At 55.8% G+C, this 14450-nt stretch overlaps 1 protein-coding gene and 1 pseudogene across 1 annotated transcript; both read right to left on the bottom strand.

Moving 5' to 3' along the window:
* Positions 1-427: 427 nt before the first annotated feature.
* On the bottom strand, positions 428-2493 carry LOC143169220 (olfactory receptor 10G4-like). Its single transcript, XM_076356499.1, is given in 5 exon segments — positions 428-579; positions 582-902; positions 905-1302; positions 1543-1600; positions 2460-2493. Coding segments are annotated over 5 exon segments (963 nt in total).
* A 982-nt stretch (positions 2494-3475) lies between these two features.
* Positions 3476-3781, bottom strand: LOC143169291 (feather keratin Cos1-1/Cos1-3/Cos2-1 pseudogene; annotated as a pseudogene).
* Positions 3782-14450: the final 10669 nt, after the last annotated feature.

Raw genomic sequence — 14450 nt, 5'->3', positions numbered from 1 at the left:
TTAGCACTAGAAAGAAAGAGGATAGTATAGGTGATCTTACATCCCTTCAGATGCTGGGAACCCTGAGCTGCTCACCATCAGCTGCTCTCACAGAATGAGAAAATCACAGGACGTTTGAGGTTGGAAGGGACCTCTGGAGGTCATCTGGTCCAACCCCCCCTGCTCAAGCAGGGCCACCTAGAGCCAGTTGCCCACAACCATGTCTAGGTGGTTTTTGAATATCTCTAAGGAGGGAGAATCAGCAGACTCCCTGGGATACCTATGCCAGTGCTCAGTCACTCCCACAGCACAGTAAGAAAGTGTTGCCCCCTTGCCAGGGCACAGGTCACTGTGCTGATCCCATCCATGGAAGGGTTACCCCATCTTGGTCAGTCGAGCTTTAAAGCATTTTCTTCAAAGGAAACAGCTCTAGTCATTGTTTCCACTGTCAAACACTACAACCCTGCCAGTTGTTTACTGGATGTGAACAAATACCAGCAGCTTTCACATCCTTGTTTCTTAGGATGTAAACCAAGGGGTTCAGCAGGGGAGTAAGAACGGTGTAAAGAACAGCCACCACTCTGTCTAGTGACCCTTTCAAGGTCACTTCCCATGTAGGTGAAAGACACACAGACCATGGAAACAGGCCATGGCAGTGAAATGGGAAGCACAGGTTGAGAAAGCTCGTTGCCTGCCTTCTGCACAGCAGATCTGCAGGATGGTTCTCGCTCTGCACCTGTAAGAAGTGAGGATGGAGAGGAAGCAGCCAAGGGTCACATCCCCAATACTGAAGACGATCACAGCCTTGTTGGCAGATGTGCCAGCACAAGCCATGGCCAGGAGGGCTGGCAGATCACCAAAGAAGTGGCGGATGTGCCCACAGTAAGCCAAATGGGAGGTGATTATTGCATGTGGAGCAGGAGCAGGGAACTGGCCAGCCAAGTCCCCGCCACCAGCCAGACGCACACAGCCCGATGCATGATGGCCCCATAGCACAGAGGGTTGCAGAGAGCCAAGCAGTGGCCATAGGACATGACAGCGTAGAGGAAGCATTGGTCCCTGCCCAGCAGCTGGGAGGAGTACGGCTGGGCCACGCAGCTGTGGAAGGAGATGGGTATGCCCAGTGGCTTGAGGAAGCCCTCCAGCATCTTTGGAAGGAAGACACTGCAGAAGCAGAGATCCAGGAAAGAGAGCTCGCCCAGGAAAACATGCACGGGTGCCCACAGCCTGGAGTCAGCTGTCAAAATTAGCCGGATGAGGAGGTTGCCCAGGAGGGTGAAGGTATAGATGGTGAAAAACACAAGAAGGGAAGCACGCTCATCTCTGGTACATGGGGGAGGCCCATGAGGATGAACTCTGACACGGCACTCTGATTGTTTATCTCCATCCAACCAACACTTCTGTCCCTACAGAAGGAGATATTGTTGCTCCTTCTCCGTGGTAAATCACGCCAGGCCAAACTGTGAATGATGCACGATGCCTGGTGTCTCTTCTCAGCCTTAAGAGACAGACATGTACCGAGTCCAAGCAGGAAAAATACAAATGTTGGATAGTGGTTCCTACCCCAGATTTTGAGAAGAGCCCAGCACCTTGTAGCCCACAGTTTTATTGCTCGTGTGGACTGGAGTGGGGTTGGCGTTCCCAGCAAAGATGTCCGTCTGCAGAATATTACTATTTTTGTCCCCAGAGAGCTCTGCAACAACCATAGCATTTCTGTTGTTAAATTCTGTACAAGTTTCAGAAAACACTGTGCATCCGACTGAGCCAGTAGGTGGTTTAAATCACCATTAAAAAAACCCAAACCTCTGGCAACAATGCCCTTAGTCTGAAGTGTAAAGCCTGCACGGATTCTGTGCCCTTTTCCTGCCTTTCCAGGATCTCCTCAGTTGGGCAGCCAAACCAGGGGTCATGCCAAGAGCCAGTAGCAGCGCTCTGGCAGTGCTTTGGCCAAAGAGCTTACTCGTCTGTCAGAAGAAATGCCATCCCTCCCTCTTCAACAAGGATAATTGCAGATGGTATCATCATTGCGAAGGATGAGAGGTACCTTCCGCTTATTACAAGGTTTAGTGTGGTAGCATAGGAAGTCCACATGAGATGATGATGATGCTTATTAGTAGCATGACTAAGGAAAAGAGATTTCAGACATGGAAGTGAAAGGCCTTTATAAATCTTTTGGCCTTCAGTCATTCTGAGATATGCTTCATTAGACATGATCCCTCTTGGTGCAGGACATTTCTGTGGGGATTTCTGGTCTTCCACTTGTACACTTTTGTCAAGTCATCTGGATTTTCATGCAGGAAATAGGATATGAGACTGTAGCGGCTGCCAAGTGACATTTCCACCGATCAGAAGGGATCAGATCTACATGTAAAAAGTCCTCTCTCCTGAGAATGGCAGCCAATTCCTGAGCACAAATTCTCTGGGGGGACGAATGAAGCAGTCAAGAGCTCTGCAGCTGTCTTGGGAAGTGAATGCAGTACCCTCATCCTTGCTGATCTTCACGTTCTCCTGCATGCTCTGTATCGGAGCAATTTGAACTCGCTCAGAAATACACCGTTTCACTGCCCCCATTTCTATGCTGACTGCCCTCAGCTCCCACATGCTTAGCTCCAATTTCCAGCCCCAACACATTCAGCAGCATGGGCGACTTATCCCTGCCAAGGCCTGCTGGCCATGGCCCCTAGATTGGGTGGTGGAGGGAAGAAGAAGGTGGAGTAGCGGCTATGGGCCATCCCAAGGGCTGTTCCCTGCTTTACCATGCCTGCCATTCTGCAAAGCAAATCATCTCCCGGAGCCCCACACCCTGCCACCCCAGCACAGCTCTGGCCATTGCAAGAGCAACGCCCTTCCTCAAGAGCTCATGGGGCTGCTGACCCCTCAGGGCCTCCTGCCTTTCTGGGCATTTGTGGGCAGACACACAGCAAGGCAAGGCCTGATGGTCACTGGCAGCAGAGCAGCCAGGGATGTCTTCCTCAGCTCCAAGGGATGGTGCCCAAAAGAGGAGCCACGGCAGGGTGCCCCAACCTCCCATTCCTCTGTGAATGGAGAGGGGTCTCCTTGTGCCCTCATTCCCTTCCACCCCTCAGCAACACCCTTCTCCTTTGGCAGCTTGGGGAGTGCCCACAGAGGGAAGGACCACATGGAGGCCAGGCTTGAATGCAGCAGAACTTTAATGAGTCAAAAGAGGGAAACAAAGTCACTCCGAGTGGAGGACAGCAGTGCAGGGAGCCCTGGGGGCAGCCGAGAGTCTGCGCTCCTTGGATGTGGAGAAGTTCCTGCATGATGTCTGTCTGCCTGCCCCATAGAGGGAGACGGGCCCCACCAGGCTGGCCTTGGTGGGAGCTTGCTGCCAAGGGGAACCAAAGCAAACAAAGAAAAGGGAGAGAAAGGCAAGGTCGGTCAGCTATGCTGAAAACAAAACCCAGAAGATCGATCCTCTGCCCAGCACCGTGTTCTGAGTTCCTCAAGGTGTCTCCCTGGGGCTTGCCCAGCGTCTTTAGCAGGGGAGGCACCTTCTGCCACCGTAGCGGCTGGAAATGCCAGAGAGGTCACAGCACCCAGAGGTGATGGGCACTCCATCACAGCTGAGGATGCTGCCAACAGCAGCGGAGGTGGAGGAGCCCACAACGGTGTTCTGCGGGAAGGAGCTGAGGATGGGGCCGGGCAGGGTCACCACCACGGGAGAGGGCTGGATGATGACGGTGGAGTTCTGGCACTGCCTGACACAGGGCTCATTGCAGCTGTTGGCCAGTGGGGTGGGGCCGCAGGGCTGGCATGGCAGGCACTGGTTGTAGCAGGACATGTCTCTGGGCTGGAGGTGCACCTGGGAGAAAGGACAGGGAGGAAGCACAGTACAAGGGTGCTTGAGGAGCAGCCTGGTTACACTCTCACAAAGGAGACAAGGCCACTACTGAGTGGGGAGCTGGAAGGTGTGCCAGGAGCCACACAGTCTTCATTGCCCTACAAAGAGTAGCCTGGCACAGGGAGGCTCTCTCTGAATTCATAAACCAAAAGCCACCTCAGCCACATCCCAGCCTCTCTCTAAGCAGACCTTCTCACTGCTTCCCTCTCTCATGACAGGAAAATTCAATTCCCAGCACAGGCCAGAGCCAATATCAGCTGAGATGTCCATCGAGAAAAGATCTCGCTTTGGAAAAGAAGGAGAAGGGGCTTCAGACTCACCTGGCTCCCAAGGAGAAGGAGGCAAGAGAAGTGGATGGGAGAGCAGGGACTTGGGCTGGCTTTTATGCCTGCCCTTCAGTGCCGCAGGACCAGAGGCACCCTTTGCAGAGGTAACAATTTTCTGACAAGCTCATCTTGAATGCAAACCATCACAGCTAATGATATGGGCTGTGCTTTGATTCCCTGCACTGTTGCCTTTTCATGTCCAGGTTTGTGCCATGACCATTCCCCAGTGAAGGCTTCTTGAGCACTGGGATGAAAGGCCCTGGGATTTCTTGGGCAGGAATGCAGCAGTGCGGGCAGAAGACTCAGCTCAAGGGCTGGACGGGTCCAAGCAGGCAAGTGACATCAGCCTGGGTCACTCTGGTGGGGCTGTTTGCAGTGTCATTCTCAGGAAGAAGCGCCAGCAATCTTCAGCTGGACACCATGGGCTCTCGTGCATGAGGACATGCCATGTCCTTCTCTTTCCCTCCCTCCTCAGCTCACTCTGATTCCTGGTCACCTGTTGTTGCCTCCCCAGGTATATGCGTTGTGCTGCTACGTTTTGACTCCATCCTGCCTAACACTGCCCAGTCCCCAGGGATCTTCAGCACAGTCCATGGGCTGTTGTGTTCCAATGTCTGTTCCTGTCTTGTGTGTACTTGTAAGCAGCCAGGTTTGTGTGAATGCACGTGGGAGCACAAATTTGTGCATAATTCCATGCGGGTGTGCATGAGCCTGTGTGTGTGTGTGTGTCCTTGTGTGTCACTCATCACGAGGGAATGTGCTGCTCATGGCAGAGAGAGACACTCTCCACTGCTCTCTCCATGAGCACGACAGGGCAGCAGGTTCCCAGGGTCAGAAGGAGCCTGAGCGCAGCCCAACGGTGATGGCACCAGCCTGCTAGAGATCTGTCCAGGGAAGGGGCACTGCAATGCAGCCCCTGTCTCCTGAGCCCTCCTTTTCCTTTCCAAAGCTCACACTCCGCTGCTGCCCATTTCAGGCCCCAGCAAGGATGGTTTCACTCCAGCTTGGATCCTCGGTTGAATTCAGTGTAACAACATTGGGAGTGCCTCAGCATGGCTGGCAGTCCCCCCTGCCTGCCTCTCCAGGCCAGGACACAGCTGCTCTCCCCAGTGCTAGAGAGTTCAAAAGGATGGGGATGGCTTTATGGGCAGGGAGAAAGGCTGAGGAATCCTGCTGACCATGTGCTGGCCATCCCTGAGTGGAGGGATGGGGAGGAAAGGGGAGGGGAGGAAAGGGGAGGGAAGGGAAGGGAAGGGGAGGGGAGGGGAGGGGTGTATCTAGAGTTTAGCAAGACCTTTGGCAGCCTCTCTCATACTTCCTTTATGACCAAATCAGTGACAAATGCGTTCAGTGATAAGGTGGGTGGAAAACTGGCTGGACTACCAGGCTCAGAGAGTTCTGACCTTGGTCCAAAGCCCAGATGGCTGACACGTATTAGTGGGGTCTAGTAGTAGGGATCAGCAGTAGGACCAATACTGTTTGATGTTTTCATGAACGCCATGAGTACTGGGCAGTGGGGAACTCCCAGCAAGTCTCTGGATAACACCCAGCAAGGGGAACGGGCCGGAACTGTCGGACACGGCTCCTGTTCAGAGGACCTGGACAGGCTGGAAAACTGGGCTGACTGGAACCTCCTGAAAGCCAAAAAGAGTAAGGGCAAGGTTTTGCATCTGATGGAGGAACCAACCCATGCAGTCACGCAGGCTGGGGGCTGGCTGCCTGGGAAACAGATCCACAGGAAAGCATGTGTGGTTTTAGGAGACACCCAGCTGAACATGAGACAGCAGTGTGCCCTTGCAGCAAAGACGGTCAACTGCATCTTGAGCTGTGTTAGTCAAAGTGTTGCCAGCAGGTCCAGGAAAGTGACCCTGCCCCTCTGGCCATTGTGAGACCACATCTGGAGGACTGCGTCCAGGTTGGGGCTCCCTGCTCTAAGAAGGGTATCGACATACTGACGTGAGTGCAACAAAGGCCACTGAGTCGATTAGGGGGCTGACAAACATGACGTGCGTGGAGAGTGTGAGAGAACTGGGCCTGCCCATCTTGGAGAAGAGAAGGCTCAGGGGAGACCTTCTTGCTTTCCACAACTGCTTTTTCAGAGGTGACAGAGAAGATGGACCTAGTCTCTGGAAGTGCCCAGGAGACAGGACATGGGGAGTTCTGATTAAGCAATAGGCTAAAAGAAATAGTGAGGAAAGGAACGGGTTTCCCAGGTTGTACAATGTCCATCCTGGAAGGTGTTTAAGAACAGACTGAATGTGACCTTGAGCAACCTGGAACTAACGGGATCTGTTCCAAACAGGGGGTTGATCTAGATGACCTCTGCAGGTCCCTTCTCACCTACATTCTGACTGTGAAATTCCCACCTTGCCCCTGCCCTCCCTGACCCCTGCACGCCCACGGGCACATGTGCCCTCACACCCCCTCTGCCACAGCACAACTCTTAGCCATTGTGCTGGGACTGCGGAGGGGCAGCTGAAGGGAGGCTCTCAGCCTCCTCGCTGCCATCCACAGGGAATCAGTGGCTGCTGTTTCCAGCCCCTGAGCTGGGAGACAGCCATGGGAAGCTGGTCCATCTCCTGGGTCAGGGCCCTGCAGCTGTCCCCGGCTGCAGCGGGCACTGTGCACGCTTGTTCTTGCTGGGGAGCCCTGGCTGGAGGAGGGGAAGAGTCCACTTCCCAGGACAGCAGCTTGTGGCCCTGCAGAGCCACCGAGCACTCTTAGCCCGGGCGAGACCCCGGGCGGCGCCGGCGCAGGGCTCAGCCCCGGGGCGGAGCTGGCGGCGGCGGAGAGGAGAGGAGAGGAGGCGGCGGAGAGGAGGCGGCGGTGCCGGAGCAGAGAGCCGGGGCTGGCGGGGGGCAGCGAGGCGCGGGCGGCGGAGCGGCGGCATGCGGCGGTGCCGGGGCGCAGGGCTGGCGGGGCTGGCCGCGGTGCTCCTGGGTGCGTGGGGCTGGCGGCGGGGGCCGGGGCTGGGCCTGGGCCTGGGGTGGCCCCCGCAGCTCCCTCGAGCCTGCCGTTCCCTCTGGCTTCTTCACGGACCTCTGCCCCCGAACCATCCTCCCGTCCAGCCCTCCCTCTGCTGCCATCCCACGTTCCCCCAGAAAACTCATCGCTCTAGCCTTTCTCCAGGCCTCCCTGTTTCCTTCCTTTCCTCTGTGTCTTGCCGTATAACTCATGCGGTCATCCCTTCCCCCTCGCTACTTTATTTCTGTCTTTCCTTTATCCCCCTTTTTTTCTTCAACGCCTCCACCCTTCCAGCTATCCTTCACGCATTCACCTCGCCACCACCTATTAATGGACACTTCCATTAGTGCACATGTTGACATCCTCTGGAAACTCTTCTCCTCATCATCTCTCTTTGTTCCTGAGTGCTTCTGCGGGATTTGGTCTGGGAAACAGCAGGCAGGGCTGGGCACAAAGCAGGGTTTGACTGGTTTTTCTTCTTTTTCTCCTTTTTCTCCTCGGCAGTGGCTGCGGGCAGAGCCCAGGTGCAGCAGGAGCCGTCGGCAGAGACCACCGAGGGCACCGGCATCAGCATCAACTGCTCGCACCCCAACATGCAAACCGGGGACACCATCTACTGGTTCCGTCACCTCCCGGGCCGAGGCCCCGCATTCATCGTGAGCGGTCACAAAGGCACCAAAGATCTGCAGGACCCTCCGGGGCGGCTGTCGGTGGCGGCAGACCGCCGGTCCAGCGCCCTGCGGCTCGCCCGGCCCCGGCGCGGGGACGCGGCGGTGTATTACTGCGCCCTGGGAGACACGGGGAGAGGAGCCGGGGCTGCGGCCGGGCACGAACCGCCGCGGGCGGGGCCGGGCGCGTGTGTCGGGGGCGGGGGGACAGCCCCGGCCGGGCCCGCCAGGGGGCGCTGCCGCTCGGCCCGCCGGGGCCGCCTCGCCCCGCCCGGCCCCGCCCGGCCCCGGGGCGGTTCCCCCGCCCCACCGGCACTGGCTTCAGCACCGGCACCGGCATCGGTACTGGCACCGGCACCGGGACTGCCGAGGCCCCGCAGCCCCCGCCGAGGCCCCGCAGCCCCGGGAGGTCCCCCCGACGCGGCTCCAGAGCCGCCCACCGGGCAGAAACCTTCTCCCGCCCCTCCCCCCCCCCCCGATCACCCCCGCACTCCCACCGGGAGGCAGGCTGAAATCCCCCGCCACAGTGGCGGTGGCGCGGAATGAATCGCGACGGGAACGGTGGCGGTGTCCGGCCGTGCCCGGGAAGGAGCGATTGCAGCCGCCGGCCCCGCTGGCTCCCGGCGAGGAGCAGCGCCTTTCTGCTCTGCACGGGGAGGCGGGCAGCAGAGACCCTCCTGCCCACGGGCAGCCGGGCAGCCCTCGGTCCTGCCGCACGAACCGGGCACTGCTGCTGCTCAACGGGCAGGGGCTGGGGATCTCTTCCACCCCTCTGATGTAGCCGGGCCCTGTTAGAACAGAAAGACCCAACTGGTACAGTGCGAACACAAGCCTTTGCTTTGAAACCACAAGCAGAAGTGGTTTCTTGCCGGTAACCTTGTAAATAGGCTCAGATACACAATTACAAACTGAAGCCTCCAGCTCCACAGCCCGCTTCCAAGGCGCTCCTGCTGGTGTTGGAAAGGCATCCTGTAGAGCTGGCAGCTCCACCTCGGCACCAACATGAGAAGGAGATACTGATTGTCACAGACGCCTTCAAGTGTATCCCACAGTGGCTGGTGTTCAGGACATAGAGCTTGTTGCACAGGATTCCCCTTAACCTCAGACTGAGAGCCTTTGGTGTTGAAGTGAAGTCCAGGAGATAGGAGAGAAGCTTGAGCTGGGCACTTGTTGAAGGACACATCTGAGACTCAAGCTCAGACCTCAGGAGAGAGCCACGAAGAGATCAGCTAAGTTGCCCTGCGGGGCTGAAGGTCTGAGGTGAGTGAGAGCTGGAAAGAGGCCTCTGGGCATGGGGTCCTGGGCCCAGTCGGTCCCCAGAGAGGCCTGTGTGGCTGTAGGAGCTGACACAGCTGTGAAAGTCCATGTTCGCAGGCTGCAGAGGCAGAGAGGAAAGGTTGGGCCCTCTTCCCTGCCTCAGCTGGGGACTGTTGTGGCAGCTATGGTTGTACTACAAGGGAACTCCTGGCAGGTCTGCAGTCATTGGAGAGCAGAGGGCAGCCCACCGTCCTTCTGCCATGGCCTCGACTGTACTGGCACCGGCACCGGGCCCGCCGACGCCCCACAGCCCCTGTGCCCCGCAGCCTTGATCCTTTCCTTTCCTTGTCTGTGCTCCTTCCCCTAAACATCCCATGTTTTGCATGATCCCAAAGTACTTTTTCACTGCATCCCGTAAGGAGTCTGATCCCCCTGTAGGCAGAAACACCCCTGAGTTTATAGGGTGATCACCTCACCCTTCTGGGAGGTGTCATCCCTAGGCAAGGGGTCGATCATAATGCCCTAAGGGTTAGTGAGGAGGTTGCAGTAAAGAGGGTTGTGCTGGATGTCCTCCTGCCAAAGAGAAGCGGTGTGTCTGACTCTGGGAAGGGGTGTTTACAGCAGGTGCTGTTCCCAGAGACGTTTCCCTTGAAGGGCCTCATCCGTGGCCTGGGAGAAGGGAGAGAAAACCCCTGTGGGGACAGGGAGTCAGACTCCTGCTTGCAGTGCCTTTGGCTGTTCCTGGTTCTACCTCCTTTCAGACTCTACCCAGGGACAAGGAGCACGTTGGGTGGTGCAAAGGGGCCTGTCTCCATCCCCGAGAGTGGTGGGTGCACCCTGCCTGTGGTTGGGCACTGGATGGCAGAAGTAGTTCACCATGGACACTCCTCCCTTGCTGGGGGCTGGTTGGGCTGGTTGGGATCTCCAGGAGGAGCAAAAAGCCGGGAAACAGCCTGCAGCCTCCTCTTGCCTGACAGCAGGCGGCTTGAGCTCTTCCTTTAGGCTCTTACATGATTCTTTTTTTTTCTGGCAATGTGACCTGGAGCTGAGAGGCAGCGCTTCGACACCAGAGTATGTCTGCTTGAGAGGATACTCAAGCACCTTCAGACTTGGAGGGCTGAGAAAAGCCCAGCTGTGGCCTGACTGCCCAAAGATGAGCCTGGCCAGTGCTGAACAACCTCCTCTTGGCCCTTGCAAACCTGGAATGCAGTAAGGGTCGCGATTTGGTGCCTGTCTTTCCTTGGGCTGTGCGCTTTAACAACTTTAATTAGTCTCCCTACAGAGCCTCCTCGTGGCAGAGGTGTGGAGTCCCAAGCCCTCCTGTCTGCAGCAGCAGGGAGAGAATTTTGCTCCACCCTCTGCACTGAGGTTTGGCGGGTGCTTTGGGCTGGCAGAGGGAGGAGAAGTGGTGAACCTGCAAGCTTCAGCTCCCTCTTTCTCTGAGGTCCCTGGACGTGCCGTGTGTGGGAGAGTGTGACATGGGACTGTCATATTCTGGTGAGACGCCACGTTCAGGCTGGGGAGGAGCAGAGCAAGAGGTTGTCCTGCCAGTGGTGGGAGGGGACATTCAAGTTTGACTCTGCAGGAAACTGGGAGTGATTCCGTAGGGAGAGCAGGGACTGCAGGTGGGAATGGAAAATCACCTGGGAGATGTCAGCTGTAATGGGGATGGAAGGAGGAAGAAGACTCTGCACATCCCTTCTAGTGTTCACAAGTACCTTTCTATGGGTTATTTTTGCACAGGTGTTTAGAGAAAGAGAGAGCTGCTAGGGTAGAGTCCAACACTAGGAATGGAAACTTCTCTCCCAGGCATATTTGACAAAATGCTGTCAGCCTGTGTAGGAATGGCCAAAGTTGTTAGGGGAAGGCTGGGTGAATGCAGGGTGTGTTGAAATTCCTTTCTGGCTTTACAGGTCATGCGCAGAAGAACTCTGTGCTCCAGTTCCCAGCAGAAAGGACCATCCAGGCAGGACACAACACAACGCTGCACTGCAATTTCTCCACCAGCAGTTCCAGTCCCTACGTCTACTGGTACCAGCAGCTCCCAAACCAGTCCCCTCAGATGCTGCTGTGGGGGAGCAAGTACAAAGCTCATGTGGATTCAGGGAGGTTCTCCTCCGTGCTGTCTGCAGAGGCCTCCCAGGTGCTTCTGCATGTGCGGGATGCCGAGCTCCAGGACAACGCTCTCTACCTCTGCGTGCTGAGCCCACATCCATGCCCTCAGTGTGCAGCACTGCGCAAGAAGGGGAGGGTGTACCCTGGGAAGCGACTCCCTCCCCATCACTGCTTGTGTGTAGCTGTAAGCTCATCCTGCCCCGGAACCGCACACTGGCGCTGTGGTGAGGCTGGATCTCTGCCTCCCCAGCCTGTGCAGCAGGGAGAAAATCTGAGCATATTTCAGTGAGTCAAACAATTGGTTATGCTGGAAGGCACCTTTTGAGATCATGCAGTCCCTGCTCAAGCTGGGTCAGGTAGAGCAGGTTGCCCAGGACCATGTTTGGTTGGGTTTTTAAACTGGTGCCCACTGCCTCTTCTCCTGTCAGTGGGCACTACTGAGAAGACTCTCTTCTTCATTCCCTCCCATCAGCTATTTAAACACATTGCCAAGGTTTCCAAAGAACCTTCTCTTCCCCAGACCGAACACTGCCAGCCCTCTCAGCTGATCCTCATAGGAAAGATGCTCCAGTCCCTGCACCATTTTGCTGGGCTCACTCTGACATCTTTCTTGTACTGGGGAGCCCAGAAATGGAGCCAGCACTCCAGACGTGGCCTCACCAGCACTGAGTAGAGAGGAAGGATCAGGTCCCTTGTCCTGCTGGCAACACTCTTCCTACTGCAGCCCAGGATGCTGCTGGCCTTCCTTGCCAGCAGGGCGCATTGCCACAGCAGACTCAGGAACACCCCTGAGCCGCTGAAACTGAGCGGGACACAGCAGTGAGTATTCAGGAGAAGTACCCCAGCTGCTTGTCCAGCTCTGACTCTTCCCTCAGTGTCCATCAATGACCACTGTTGGGGAAGGGGGCTCAGTAGGCCATGACAGCGGATGTTTGCAGCAAGGCCTTCAGAGGTGACAAAGAAAGCTCAGTCTCTGTCCCTGGAGAAAAATGTCTCTGTGAGGTACTGGAAGGTGGCTGAGAAGCCCCATGCCCACCTGGATGGGGTAAGAATGATAACATTTGGATCCCACCTGGAGGTAGAATTCAGGTCTGTTTTCATGCTGGGATGTTTCCAAAGACCTGTGAGAGGTTTCAGGATCTTGCAGGAAATGCAGGACATCTGGGAGGGCAAACAATAAATATGTTGGAATTTGGGGGTGTAAACTAACTCCCTCCACAATGACATTTCAAGTGACCTGAGTGCTTTTTCACACCCACATTACTTCTGACACTGGTTGCTCATTTGGCCAGTCTTTCCCTTTTCCTTCATGTTTGTAACTTCTCAGGTGTCCTGAAAAGTGACTGCCATGGCTTAGCATTGCTGCAGGCATTGCAGGGAGACACTTGAAAGGCTGAGCTCAACATGGGGTTTGCCCCCAGAGCCTAGTCTCAAAAGGCCCCATTTTCTCCTGGGACAGGAGCCTTTCAGTGTCTTGAGGAACTCACACACCTGAGGAACTTGAGCAGAGGCCACTGTCAGGGCATGTGGAAGGTGAGAGTGGCTGCTTCACTAAGGCTGTCAGATCAAGTCCCTTTTCCTTTCAAAGGGGAGAACAAGTAAAAGGGAAAGTGATAAACAAAGCACACAATGCCAGCAATCTCTGAGTAAGTGATAAGGGAGACAAGGAGGGAGAGCAGAGCTCTGCAGCCTCTAATTGATGGGCCATGAGGAAACTATGGGTGTGGCTCTGAAGTGGGTCAGGCTGAGTTTATGACAATTATGGATGTTTGAGGTGGGTCCTGTGGGACTAGGCTACACTTATTAAGGAGTACTTAGGAGAAGGGTCAAAGGTGGGGGGAAAGAGAGGACTGGGGAGGAGCAAGGGGAGGCAATAGAGGAAGGAGAAAAGGAGGTACCTGTACCTAAGCAGGGGCTGGTCATGCACTTGTTGGGAGGAGCCCTGTGCCTGATCACCACAGTCCCCCCTGCCTTCTTATTAAACCCTTTCTTAACCATCTTCACTCCCTTTCCCATGTGTGAGTGCTGCAAGGTCTGAGTGCCAGGAACTGGAGAGACTGGTGTGAAAGAGGGATCTGGGTGCCAGTAACTGGGCAAACAACCAATGGCCATAGGGATTGTAGGCCTGGGTGCCGGCAACTGGATGGACCCAAGGGGTGTGCTGCAAGGTCTAAGTGCCAGCAACTGGAGAAGAGGCCTCTGGTCACAGGGCCTGTCGGTCTCTGTGCCAGCAGCTGGAGGGACTGGGGTGTAAGGCAAGTCTGGGTGCCCGCAACTGGAGAGGGAAGAACATGTCACAGGGCTCACACCTCTTGCTGTCAGCAACTGCAGGGACCCCATTGCACCTGTATGTGTGGCAAGCCTAAGAACCAGTGACTGGAGGGACCTCAGTGTGTTTCTAGTTTTTCTTCGTGAACAGAACCCGATGTGCATGAGTGCATATGTGGCATTTGCTATCATATTTCAGTTTGGCCTAGCCAGTGAGCACGAGGAAAAGCCGTCTCTGAAGTCTGAGACAGGGGTGGGTAAGGGAGCCCAAGGCCAGCACATGGCTATTAGACAGGCTGATATTACCAAACTGTGGTAATGTTTGAGGGATCTGCAATTGTGGGGGTGATTGTGAGAGGAGTGGGTGATTGCATGCATCTGTTTGCTAGTGGACATGAGGCTGGCCTAGCCAGAGAGAAGGAGGAGACCCAGGTGCTGGGCAAGAGGGCCCAGGCTCCAGGCAGGGCTATTAGATGGGCTGAGGGCCTGTGCTGATGTCTGAGGGATGCACAAATGTGGGTGTGCTGGTGACTGCAGAGGGTGAGGGGGTGTGTGTTTTCACTAGGGAACTGCATGTCACAGACATACTGGAGACAGTCACACAAAGGGCTACTTTGATGATGAAGAGACTGGAGCATCTCTGACATGGTGATAGGCTGAGTGAGCTGGGACTGTTCAGCACAGAGAAGAGAAGTCTCAGGGGAGATCTCATCCATGTGTGCAAATATCTGAAGGGAGGCTGTGAAGAGGGGGGAGCCAGGCTCTTCTCCATGGTGCCCAGTGACAGGCCAAGAGGCATTTGGCACAAACCGAAACAAAGGAGGCTCTGTCTGAGCACCAGGAAACGCTTTTTCACTGTGAGGGTGAGGGAGCACTGGCACAGGATGCCCAGGGAGGTTGTGGAGAAGTTTGGAATTGTGGGGTTTTTTAACGATGGGGGTGGAGCATGGGTGTAGATAGATCCCAGTAAGAATGGGACTCTGGCTCCACAGAGTGCTGATTAAAATACCA

Source organism: Aptenodytes patagonicus, chromosome 20, assembly GCF_965638725.1.
Source record: "Aptenodytes patagonicus chromosome 20, bAptPat1.pri.cur, whole genome shotgun sequence".
Classification (NCBI taxonomy): Eukaryota; Metazoa; Chordata; class Aves; order Sphenisciformes; family Spheniscidae; genus Aptenodytes; species Aptenodytes patagonicus.
The sequence above is the reverse complement of the archived record's forward strand: the minus strand, read 5'-3'. Positions and strand labels throughout refer to the sequence as shown.